General features: G+C 36.2%; 1 protein-coding gene across 5 annotated transcripts in view; it reads left to right on the forward strand.

Moving 5' to 3' along the window:
- Window positions 1–13,397, forward strand: part of KLHDC1 (kelch domain containing 1) — a 64,154-nt gene that overhangs the window by 1,581 nt on the left and 49,176 nt on the right. For 3 of the 5 annotated variants that reach the window (XM_074290514.1, XM_074290515.1, XM_074290513.1), the window contains exons 1-4: window positions 3,096–3,322; window positions 10,412–10,482; window positions 10,861–10,978; window positions 11,427–11,545. In XM_074290514.1, coding sequence (XP_074146615.1) covers window positions 3,215–3,322; window positions 10,412–10,482; window positions 10,861–10,978; window positions 11,427–11,545 — 416 coding nt within the window. In that variant the 5' untranslated portion in view covers window positions 3,096–3,214. Of the gene's footprint in view, window positions 1–3,095; window positions 3,323–6,539; window positions 6,655–10,411; window positions 10,483–10,860; window positions 10,979–11,426; window positions 11,546–13,397 lie in introns of those variants that run through there. The other 2 variants (XM_074290516.1, XM_074290517.1) reach the window with 2 other exon arrangements.

A 13,397-nucleotide genomic window follows, 5' to 3' on the forward strand; every position in this document is an offset into this window, starting at 1 on the left:
TTGCACAAATATGGAAATATGTTTTAAAAGATTGTACATATATGACCTATATCAGATTGTTTGTATCTTGGGGTGGAGGGAAGTGAATGTGGGAGGGATAAAATTTTGGAAAAAAAATTTACAAAAATGAATGTTGAAACTATATATCAGTTCAAAACTGATCTCAGACACTTAACACTTCCTAGCTGTGTTATCCTGGGCAAGTCACTTAACCCCAATTGCCTAGTCCCACCCCCCACCCCGCAAAAAAAAGAAAGAAAAAAAGACTATATTTACATGTATTTGGAAAAATAGTATTGAGGAGAATAAAAGAAATAACAAATAGGATGTTTTCAGAAAACCTAGAAAGACTTGATGTAAAAAGAAATATACCACATACAAAGTAACAGCAACAATGTAAGATGATCAACTATGCAATTTCTAGCAGTGCAAGACAACTCTGAAAGACTTAGAATGAAAAATTTTATCTATACCCAAAGAACTGATCGTATCTGAATACTGAATGAAGCATGTTTTTTTTTTTAATTTTCTTCCTTGTCTCTTTCCTTCCTTTATTATTACCTTGTGTCCTTCTTCCTTCCTTCCTCTCTCCTTCCCTCCCTCACTCCCCCCTTCCTTTTCTTCCTTCCTTCCTTTCCTTCTTTCTTCCTTTTTAAGTTTATGTTTTCTTTTACAACATGACTACTATGGAGATGTTTTGCATAACCAGATATAATCTATATGAAGTACTTGCCTTCTCAACGAGGGGGAAAAATAAAATACTGATGTTTTGTAAGACTTATATGACCTGATGTAAAATTAAGTGAGTAGAACTAGAACTGTGTGCACAATAATAGCAATAGTATAAAATGATCAATTATGAATGATTTAGCTATTATTCTTGGCAATACAATGAAACAAGGTAGTTCCACAGGACTTATGATGAGAATGAACTAATGGAGTCTGAATACAGATTATACTTCTTGTTTTTTTAAAATTTATTTTTCTTGAGTTTTTTTTTTTTTGAGGGGGGGGTCTGTTTCTTTCATAACATGAATATGGAAATATGTTTTGGATGATTGTTCATTGTATCACCTATATCAAATGGGGGGGGAGAGAGAGAGAGAAGAAAAAGGAAAAAAAGGAGAAAAAGAGAGACAGAGACACATACACAGAATATGAGAAGAAAATATGATTTAATTTGCCCTCTGTGATCTTTTTTTGGATGTAGCAAGTTTTATCATGAATCGAATTATCTGCTGAAGCTCTGGCTTCAATCAATGCCCTGGGCCCAGATTTCCAGTTGAAAAGAGAGTACTTATCTGGGGAGTTTCCAGCCAGTCAACAGGATTATCAGGCTGATATCTCCAACTGAATAAAATCACTTATCTTGGGGAGGTTGTGTCTGGGAAGGTATGCTTTTCCCAGGGGAAAGCTTGAGACCCCAATTACCCTTTTTTTTTTTTTTTTTTTTTTTTTTTACAGATTAAAGGGGACACAGTTTTAGGGTTTCACCCCCATCAGAAGGAATTTGGTATTAATGAGGGAAAGGAAAGGGGGAACCCCATTTCTCGGCACATAGATAATAAAATAATCCCATGAGGCACAGTGTCCTCTGTAAAATGAATTTACAGGCCTGAAAACCTAGATTGATAAATAAAAGGTTTATTGTAGTAATTTGGAAGTAAAGTTAAGTTAGAAAGACACCAGGGCCAGAGATGGCAGGAAGGATACCATGTGTTAGTTGGGAGGGCTCCTGCAAAGAGGGCCTCCTGGCTCGTTTCTTTTATACCTAGAAGATGTTGGGCGGTACCCCTAAATTCTCCTCAGGCTTTTCAGTTAGCTCAGATCAGGTGAGGGCTGGGGGAAGCTGAGCTGACGATGGTGGGGGCTGGGCCCGGATATTCAAAGGGTGCCTTTGACCAGGATTTGTGAATCAAGGTCAGTCACGGGTTGGGCAATTAGAAATTAAAAACGAAAGACAAGAATATAATTTCCAAGTTATTGCTAAGTAGATTCCCATTTGCTAAATGTAACATGTTCTACTGTTGTGCCAGTTTCCTTTGATTATTCTATCTCAGTTTACCTAATTGTTCTACCTCAATTTCCCTGAATAGTTCTGCGTGGTTGCCACATCCCCCCTCTCAATCATCATGACCCCAGGCCTTCCCTGCTTATCAGAATGTCCAGTGCCTCCCTCCATCCGGTCAGAACCGGATATTCCCCCCCTGCCTCGGTCTACCCTCTGATAGCTTGGAGCCACTTCATGGGAAGCACACATTAGCTGCTGGATGCTTTGGACATCAGTCCTGGGGGCAACGTGCCCCCAGCACAATCGTTCCCTCTCAGAAATCCAAATAAAATATTAAAAAACTCTAATTTCTATCCTGCCTTAGTTTCTCTAGCATTACACTACAAGTGTCTTATTTAATTTCTATCTTGAATGAATCAAATAGGCGTGGCCCCAAATAGGTAAGCCAGAGTCAGTTTTTTAATAGCTAAGTAACAGATAAGCAGGAGATCCATAGTTTAATTCTGCCCGTTATACTAGAAAGGTAAATTGCTACACTTCCTGGATAAACTATAGTTTCTTCAAATGCAAAGTGGAGACAACATCAGTTGTGGATAGGAGACTGACAAGTCAGTCAGTCCCAAGCACGTAATTGGCAACCACAAGTAAGCTCTGGGGAGTATATGCCTAAGAAGGCAAAAAGCAGTATTAACAAGCACATGTGAAGAACATACATACGATCAAAGTGAAGCTAGTCAACAGAGGGGAGACATTAGATTAAGAGGGATAAGGAAACGGTTTTCATAAAGGTTGACATTTTAGGTGTGTGGGGGGGGGATGAGGGAGGCAGCCAGTGAAAATTCGCTTTGCATAGCTTAGAGCGCTATAGATAAGACAGCTAAAAGATTAACCAGCAGCAGCAGCCAACCTAGGAAGCCGATGTGGAGGCAGGACGGTGGCCGTGGCGTTTCATTTTCTGGAGGCGCTAAGCCTTCCCAGCGCCGTGGCTGCCTCCCGGGGTCACAGTGCATTTCTTCGAACGCTGCCCGTGGCTTCGCGGGAGCTGTGCGGGGAAGCGGAACGTTTCACTTCCGCCTCCCCAGGTTAGACCCTTTCCGCTTTCCGTCTTTCCTTGTGTGGAGAAGGGAGCCTCCAAACTGGTCGCTTCGTGTGGAAGGGGTGTGAGGTGCTTAGCGCTATCCGCTAGGTCAGGTCCTGGGAGGCATGGCGGCGGCGATGGCAGAGACCGAACGATACTGTGTGGCCGAGGAACGAAGTGGACACTGCGCTGTAGTGGACGGGAACTTCCTCTATGTCTGGGGAGGATATGTGGTAAGGGGTCGAGGGTACAAGGAGCCCTGACCTCCGAGACGACTCGGTGGGAGGGGTGGGGAGACTGCCCTGGGCCAGCCCGAGGCAGGTAGGAGGGGCGGGGATTGAAAGGGAGGTGGCACCAGGCCTGCCCGGAGCTCGGATTGGAGGGGGGGGGTGTTACTCAGACTAGCCCTGAGCAAGGGAGAAGGGTGGGGACTAGAAAGTGGGGCGTGGGAGAGCGTAGGACCCGCCCAAGGGAAGGTGGGAGGGGCGGGGAAGAGCACGCACGGTTTGGGAGGGGGAGCACGCTCGGCACGCTCGGCCCGCTCCGGGAGGGCGGATATGAAGGAGCACGCTCGCTGGTCTTAGAAGGCACGGAGGAGAAGGGCAGGAGCTCGCAAGGCTCCCTGGGTTGGAGAGGAGTGGCGGCGCACTCCCGGCCCGCTCCTGGAGGGAAGGGGAGAGAGCACTCACAGCCGGCTCCTGGCGGAGCTGAGCACGCTTGGTCAGGATCTGGCCCAGGCACATGATACGCTCGGACCCACTGAGGTTTTGGTAGGGCGACCCCTGAGTATTTTACGTACTCTAGTCCTTTCTCTTCTCAAGTTTACCGGCCTGGAAGTGGCCTGGGTTCTCAAACTCCTTAAACCCCGTCTATTCGTCCTCAAGTTTGGATGCACCATGGAGGGGCTTTCCCTTGGAAAAACCGAGTTGCTTGTCTCTCCTCTGACGCGAGGCCCTCTACACCTACCTCCCCAGATGAGCTAGGTGCACCGTCACTTAAACAAAGTGTAGACCTGGAAGGGACCCCTTAACATCATTTTACAGATGAGAAAACTGAGGTTCAGAAAGGTGAAATAACGTGCTCAAGGGCACTCAGCTAAGTAATTCCTAAAAATCAGGACTAGATCCCATGTCCCTAGACTCCCAGGGCAGAGTGCTTTACACTGTGCCATACTCCATTCCTTTTAATACCTTATTTCCACCATTTGTGGTAGTCTTGCCACTATTCCCCCATCATTCCCATTAACCTCTTCCCTAACCCTCAATTTTCCCTCCTTTCTTTCTCTTTATACAGTGTTGGTTCTCCTCTCAGCTACCTCTTCCAGCACCAGTAACTTCTCTGCATCAAAAATTGACTCGGCCTTAAAGTACTCCAGCAGGACCACAGTATTGTACTATTGTTACCGAGTCTCACAACCTATTAGGAATGTGATTAAAATCGAAGATTTTAGAAAATTGCTAGATCACACTTAATTTCTAGTGTGTTAAAAATGGTTTTATGCCATGTGTTTTTTTCTTGTCAGTATTTTCATTTTATCTTTTTGAGAATCCCAAGAGAACTCTGTTTTATTGTATAAAATTCATGGTTAACAATCTATGACAAATCTGTAATCTGATATCAGTCTTCTGTTCCATAGAAACACATTCTATAGTTATCCATTTAAAATTAAATATTTGTAAAAGACTTCATCTATAGAGAGTATTAAGATGGCAGGTGGCCAAATCAAAATTTCTTTCAAACATGATTTGATATTCTATCCTTTACAAAACATGTTTCTTCCTGTAGCCAGGTGGAATTTTGGCTGATTACTCTGAGAAATGTGATTACCATGATAAACACTACTTCTGGCTTATTTCCTTACTAAAGCTCTTCAGGTTCAAAGCAGTTTGGGTAATGGGTATCTACAGGAATTCTTTTATTGGCTAATCCTCTACTTCAGTTTAAATTGAGACAAGTGTCCTTTGTTTGATTTGGTTTCTCTCTGTCCCTAACTGTATATTTAAAAGGTTTTTAACCAAATTACTATGTTCATCCACTCAAATAGCAAATTTCAACAGTATGATAATAGAAATAAGCTTTTAAAGAAACAAGCTTTTCTTTTCTGGTTGTAATAGCTGCGGTGAGGAAGGGTGTGTGAATTTCCTGCCTTTCTCTCCTACCAGGGAAGATAACAATCTTGTGGCCTGGATTCTAGTAGTGTCACCAAACTCAGTCTTCTAGTATGCTCAGTTGCATCTCTCCCCACCTTCCTCCATGCTCTACTTTGCTACAGGTCTTAGATCCATTTGCTTTTCCTGTGTTTTGTCAGAGGAGTAGCACCTAGTGCCTCTATTCCATGCTGACTTGGCAGAAAAAGCATGGAGGAATCAGTATAGGTCACAGTCCTCTGCTTGTCTCTCTCTTCTCTGTATCTTGGCCACATGGCTTTTTTGGCAAAAGCAAATTGTTTCCCAAACTAAAAGCCCTGGAATCCTGGGATCTTTGGGTAATATCTCTGTGCTAGCACTGCCGTTCCACCAAGTTTCTGCAACAGTTCTCTGGGGGAGGGATTCCATTCCTAAAGATAGCTAGACCTCATGTTTATTAAGAAATATTTTGAAGGCTATGGAGTTTCATCATTTTAAATCAAGGGAAAGTGAACCTTATTTTGACATTTCATTTTTGATGCTTTAGAAGTCAAACGGAGAAAGTTTTCATTTGAAATTACATTACATTGGTAGTACATATCAGTCCCCCAACCTAATAATAAAAGATTTCTCTATTCCTACACTGTTCCTTAAATGGTTTGGATCTCACCTGAAAGGCTGAATGTCAGTTACTATTTCCTTCATGTGGGCTGATTGAGTTCAGAAGACACTTAGTATACAAGCCCAATTCGGGAACACAGGTCCTCTCACAGGTCCTCACAGGTCTGAGTTTAAGTAATGAATCTATAGTGTTTATAGGACTCAGTTTTTATAAGGCCTATAGATATTTTTAGTTGGGTGTAAGCAGGAAAGGAAAGAAACAAAAAAGTAATAAGAGGGAAGAAAGAATTTTACATAGGAAGAATGTTAAGAGTGTCAACAAGAATTATTTCAGTGCCACTGGAGCTACATGAGTTGTCTAGAATTGATATAGGTCAGCAATTTTCAAACTATTGTCTGGGGAACTTCTGAGACCCTTTTAGGAGGTCCTTGTGGTCAAAACTATTTTCATAACTAAGATGTCTTAATTTATATAGTAAATATTGATAAATATAACATGTAAACAAAAACATTTGGGAATCCTTAATAATTTTTAAGAGTGAAAAGGGGTCCTGAGACCAGAGTTTGAGAATAGCTATCAAGATCATCATGGCTTAAAGGATTCCTGGGATTCTTGAGTTGCTCCAGTTACTTCGTTGTTTTTTTTTTTTTTTTTTCTAGAATAAGTCATAGGAAGGCTGTAGGTGTCTTGGACTAAATTAGATTCACCTCTGTCCCTGAATATCTCCTCTCAAAGGTATTCTTTAAACAGGGAACAACACAGGACTAAGCTAGTTCTCTAGGTGAACCGTGCTTCAAAACTGCAGTGCCCTCTAAAGGTAAGGGAAAGGTACTGTACCAAACGAACTATGTGGGTTATCCATCAACCAATCAATACAAAACATTGTGAGCCCCATTGTTAAGTGTGGGTAATTCAGAAACTAAAATGAAACATGAGTATTCCTCACTCTATGACCCTTTATACATAACTGAAGTTTTACTGCTAGCACAACTGTGGGGAAAAAGTTTATATAATTCAGTATACTTTGCAAATTCTACACCTCTACTGAATTGATATAACTTCTGTCAGTGATGACCCTCAAGAAGAGTTTTGTTTTGATAAAGATTTTCTAACATTTAAAAAAATATATTATGCATAAATATACACATCTTTATACATTTAGTATTGTGGATACAAACACTGATTAGAAAATACTCAAAATAAATAGCTCAAACTAAAAGTTAATGTGTATGTCATGGTGTCTTTATAGTCTAAATTACTGCATAAAACTCCTATTCCCGAATCAGAGATATTTCAGTTTTGGAGCAAGTAATCATTTTTTCTAAAATCAACTGCTGCTCCACAAAAGATATTCTACAATTTAAAAATTCTTAGTTCAATTTTTGTAACTTTTAAATATCTTGCTACTAGTTCAAAACTAGTTTTATTCCTTTATCAACTGACAAAGAAATAAGGGACATAAGCATTATAAAATTAGTCTTAGGTATATATCTAATTTTATGATTTCTTAAAATGCTTTAGAAATCAAAATCAATGATTTTTCACTTTGTTCAAAATACTATTCAACATAGAATTTGTCCCATGGAAGTTTCCCAATGTTATATATTTATTTTTTGATGCTGAATTTTAAAAATGCAACCAGAATCTCTTCACCACTTACTTTGTTGAGGGATGTGAGTGTGAATTTGAATATAAAAAAGTGAGGTTCGTTTGTGGAGTAGGACAAGGATGTCAGTGTATAATGAAAATTCAACCCAGATGACATGTTCTTGCATCTTATGTGAAGGCTGTATTTGTATACTATGTGTTAAGGCAGATTAAAAAAATGATGCATATTCATTCATGCATTAAAATTCTAAATATGTAGCAGAATATGTTTAAAATTTCAGGTCATCTAGAGCTTAAAGGAACCTCCTATTACGTCTAGTCTAAGCTCTCAAAAGTTAAAAAAAAAAAAGTACCCAGAATGAGAGTATTTATTTTATTCCTCTAGAGTCATGGTTGGTCATTGCATGGTTCTTATGTCTTTCAAAGTTATCATTAATAATGTTGATGTTATTGTTCTGACTGTTCATTATTTTTAACTGTTCATTCAAGTTTTTCCAGGATTCTCTGAAATCATTAATTTTATCAGTTCTTATAGCACAGAATTATTCCATTATATTCATATATCTTACTTTATTAATCATTTCCTAATAGATAGACATTAACAGTTTAGTGATTTTTTGCAACTTCTTCATGTTATATATGAGGAAATTAAGATCCATTTAGATTGAGTGACTTAAGATTCAGGGCTCTTTTCATTGGATCTTTTCTTGCTTGATAGTTATATGCCAGGCACTCTTTGGTAAACATCATTATTGTTTCTTACTTTTCTCAAGTGTTTTGTAGATGTTGGTATTAGTCCTACATCCAGTGAACTAACAAATCTTAGAGGTGAAACTTTATTCCTGAGAGCATATGAACTCTATCTTTGTTGTAAAATAGTTGTCAGGATAACACTCTAGTCTCACTTGGGCTTTATCACTCTTGTTGGAATATTAACTGGCAGGATGCATGGTTCTTGGTACATGCTATTTCTGATCCCATTGAGTTGGAAAGAAGGAAAAAAGCCCATTCTCAACATATTGCATTTTTTCTTTAACACATGAACATACTGTAGATTATTCAAATCTTCCATCAGCATTAAGATCTATTTTATTCAGTGAAAAAACGATAACAGATTTCTAGAAATTTAAGATTTGGGTGAAGAGGAATCTGAGAGTTCTTACTGTAAGAATGAGGTTCAGCATTATAATATTATAATAGTGACCATCATGGTGTGGATTGCCCATTTAAAGTATCCTTTCCATTCTCAGAACTTCATCTAGTAATTTAAACATACCTAAATGATTTTATTCATGGTCAGTCAGTTAATATTGAAGTGCCTATAATGATGTAGGCACATGTTCCTGTCATTGATATTAACTTATTCTAAAGCGAAGCTGAACTTTTAAGCTTTTAGACTGAATGGAATCTTGAGGACCAAAATATGTTTAAAATAGAAAAATTTTCTCCAAAAACACCAATTATGAAAAGTCTTGAGATATCTATGAGGTGTGAAAATAATAGTTGTTTTACTAGAATTGCAACTTGGATATATAAAATATTGCTGCTTTATAAATGGGGCAATGTGGATAGGCACTACATTAAAAAAATCTTGGAAAGAACTGATTCCAAGGGGAAAGGGAGGGAGAAAGAGAATAGAAATGTAATAAGCCAACATTTTCTTGAAAAGTTTTCTTGCAACCACTGAAAATTAAATTTTGGCTTAATGGAAAAGTTAATCAAGATAGTGGGTCAAATTATTATAGATTTTCATAATTTGAAAAATAAATTTTTTGGTATATCAGTGGATCTAAAGTCAGAGGTAGATAAGTGAAGATCCTTAAATGAGGAAAATGATTAAAAATGAAACTACAATACCTGGAATTATCAAAAAATTTCCAGAGATCTCTTAAATTTCATATTTGGACTTATTTAGGGAAAACCTAGTTGCTAATAGTGATGAATGTGTGGAATGCTTCCATTAAAAATTACCATAATAAAAAAGAAAACCCCCCCCAAAAAAAAGCCTAGGGCATATTAAGTCTTAAATTAACATTCATTCTAATAACTGCTGTTGGACTTTGTTGGGGGATATTCCCCTAGTGAAATGTAACAGGAAAGAATTAGTAGCTAGATTTTAGATGAGTTTAAATGAGCACAATTTTTTTTAGTTAAAAAAGGATTTTTAAGAATCTTTTTAAAATTTTGATCCTTTTAATAATTTGATGAAAGACAAAATCTGAAGCTGTATTTGAAATCTGCACAAAAATGCTCTGAGGTTCATATATTTTTATTGTTGTCAGCAAAAAGTTTTTGGGTTTTTTTGATTATTGTTGAGAGTAATTTTTAGTAGTACTCTTGAAGATTTTAATGTAGTTCCTATAACTTTTCTTACATGTGCAACTTAAGTAACATTAGAATTCTACTTACTGCTAATTTTTTTTTTTCATGTTTCATGTTATCTTTTTATTTAGAGGGTTCTTGGTTGCCCTCTATAAAAAATTTTTAAACTTTTTTAGATTATTGTTTGTTTTATATATCATCTATAATAAATGTTTGATGAATTAGTTCATCAAGCATGATTCTTTTGGGCTGTAATATTCTTTACATGTCTTTCTTTTCATAGTAATTCCCTTAATACTTTCTTTTTAACCATTACTCTTCATACTGGCTTTGATTCCTACCTCTAAATAGCATCTCTAGCTCAAATTTAACTTTTGAGATCTCTTCTCAGATTTAGAAAAGCTTATCTTACATGAGACCACTTACTTGATTTTCTAGATATTCTAAACTAGCAGTTTACTATCCACTATTCCTTAAAGAACACTTACCTTTTCCCTTTTATTTTTTGAATATTTTCTGTTTAAAATGATTTTATATCTGATTCTATTTTGTATTTTATTCATCAGTTTTCATGCCCAGTAACATTAGTAATATGTGTTGTATTTAATTGACAAATGTGTCTTTTATATATCTTATGTTTTTAGTCTATTGAAGACAATGAAGTGTATTTGCCTAATGATGAAATTTGGATCTATGAAATTGACAATGGTTTGTGGTAAGCTATATGTGTTTTAAATCATGCAGTATGTCAAATCTTGCAACTGTTGTAGAATTTAAGTTACAAGACTGTATCTCTACTGTTATCGCAAATGTTTAACTTCTCTTTCTTTTTCTCAGTCCTCAATTTTTATAAATACTGAACTTTTCCCCTCTCCCAAGTTTATCTTATCCTTAGTGCTTCTGTGGTCTTTAATTCCACTAATTCTCAGTTCTGGTTGTACACATGAAAATTTGTATATTTGGCATATGTCTAATGATCTTTCTGTGGAGATTTATAATATTTTACAAAGTAGGATTGTTAGCTTATTTTAATAAAATGATTAATGGAGTGTCTTTATGGAAAGTCAAGGAATTCTATGTTGTTTTGTTACAGGACAATGCACCTTATGGAAGGAGAACTCCCTACATCCATGTCAGGAAGTTGTGGTGCATGCATTAATGGAAAACTCTATGTTTTTGGAGGATATGATGACAAAGGATATAGCAACCGAGTAATGCATTGCTTAATTCAGGAAGTATACATGGAATATAAAATGTAGAAACTTCATCTCATAAAATTGCAGATACTTTAAACTTAAAATAAATGCTTAACTATGTGACTATGGGTCCATAAAGATAAGCATTTAAAGTATTCTTTTACTATGATTTTACTCCCATATAATTAGAACATGGGGGGAAAGATTCTATGCCATGAGTTTTATTTTTATTTTTACTTATTTTTATTCATTAAATTATTGATGTTTTATTTATGATGGTTTATTATGCCATTAATTTATGATGACTATTTTGTTTCTTTTTAATTAAAGTTTTATTATTTTTAAAGTTTTCTATTTTATTGAAAAGGGTAGAAATGTAATTGTATTACCATTTGCTATTTTAATTGCAGATCCTATATGATGTATATTGAATTATAGCAATAGTGTTTTTCTTTTTTAAAAGCTCTATTTTGTTAATTTACGAACAAGAAATGGAACATTCCAATGGGAAAAAATCATTGACTTTAAAGGACAGCCACCTACACCACGAGACAAACTTTCTTGCTGGGTATATAAAGACAGGTAATGTTTAAAAGTTTTGTCTAACTCTACTTACTATTAGATTTCTGTAATAAGGATTTTAGCACATGGCACAAAACGCCCCCAAACTAAGAATTTTGGGGCTTGTGATTGGTATCAAAATTGATATTAAAAATTATAGGACATATTTGAAGACAATAAAATTTACAATCATGAAAATAGATGTGATAGTAGCAACTACTTCATTATAAATTATTTGGTGTAATGGCATTTCAAACAGCGTGTTTTATTTAAATCTAATTGTTTGAAAATAATCATTAACAAATACATACTTATGATATGTTTATCACAGACCAGAATTAATTATAGATTTTGTTTTAGAAGAAAAATATTATTAAGATAATGACATTTGGACAGTACTCTTGGGGACTCAGAAATTCTGAAATGTTCTTCATATAAGGTTTCTAGATTGTTTTTTATCATGCTTACTTATTTTAAATTAAAGAAACCTTTTTTGTCATGGATTCCTTTGGCAGTCAGGTGAAGCCTATGAATGCCTTTTTGGAATAATGTTTTTAAATTCATAGTGAAATATATAGTATTACAAAGGAAATAAATTATACTAAAATTGTTATAAAAATATTTTTAAGTTCATAGACCCTACATTAAGAACTCCTGCTTTAAATTATCTCCAAATTCCATTCTAAGAATCTTCTCTTCATTTATTCTGTCTACACTTGTGAAAGATAAGAAAGCTAATCCAAGCCTAATTTTACTCTCTATATACTGCTACCAACTTTTATTGTCTCTGCAAACAAAAAACACAGTTAAAATACGTAGACTAACCATATTTTTTGCTATTTAATAGAACCTTCAAAAATAAGCATTAGTTACAGTTGGTCTGGGTGTTTTTTCTCTCTTTAAGCTTTCTAAAAAATAGATGAAAGAGTTTTTGCAAATTATTTCAGGGTTTTATCTAGGAGTACCAGAGTGCTTAGTTAAATCTAGAACTACAGGTGAGGCCTATAGTTCAGACTCAGGACTGGAATAAAATGAGACACAGCATTTTATAAAAGGAACATTAGTTAATAGTATGGAAAGGCTATTCAGCAGAGATGCAGCTTTGCTTTAGGTCCTATTATCACCATATAAAGATGTGCTGAGAGTTATTTTTAGAGAAAGACTTGTCTAGCCTACTTAAGAGGAACTTTCAACCCTTAGTAATAAATGCTCCTACCATGTCCACATTTGATGGCAAGGTCCTAAGGGTCTCCTGGGGATCTTTCACCACCAAATATCCTTAGGGGAATTTCTGAACAACCTTGATTTTAGAGATTTGAAAAAAAAAAAAAAAAGCCTATTGTAGGCAACACTGGAGGAAGAGGCAAAATAGAAAAGATAACAAAAAAGACCACAATCAATGTAACCTTTCAATAAAGGAATGCAGTCCTTCTGGACAGAGTGAAGTTAGTCACACTTTGTGATAGACTTTTTGATGTAAAGCAGTAATAATGAACTAATATTGCACCAGAAACATCAGAATGACCTTGATGTTGATAGTCACCAGTCTTCATCAGGGGTCAAAGTCATATGTAGTAGGTAGCTAAGAGAGCATCCAAACTGTCCTAGGGCCTAGATGATTACTAAAATTTGCTCTATGTCACTACTCAGCCCATTAACCTTGACTTCTTTTCACTGTGCATCCTGTAGGAGAAATACAAAGTATCTGCCCATAAGAAACTCTTGTGTGGGGCAGAGTGACTGCTTAGATTAATTAGGTCCCTTTCAAATATAAATCTGTGATGGTATTATACTACATGTCTGTCTCTACTTTTGTAAAGACTGGTATTCAGTGATAGTTTTATATCTTGGTTGTATAAGCAAAACATCTTCC

The sequence above is a fragment of the Sminthopsis crassicaudata genome, chromosome 2, assembly GCF_048593235.1.
Source record: "Sminthopsis crassicaudata isolate SCR6 chromosome 2, ASM4859323v1, whole genome shotgun sequence".
Taxonomy (NCBI): domain Eukaryota; kingdom Metazoa; phylum Chordata; class Mammalia; order Dasyuromorphia; family Dasyuridae; genus Sminthopsis; species Sminthopsis crassicaudata.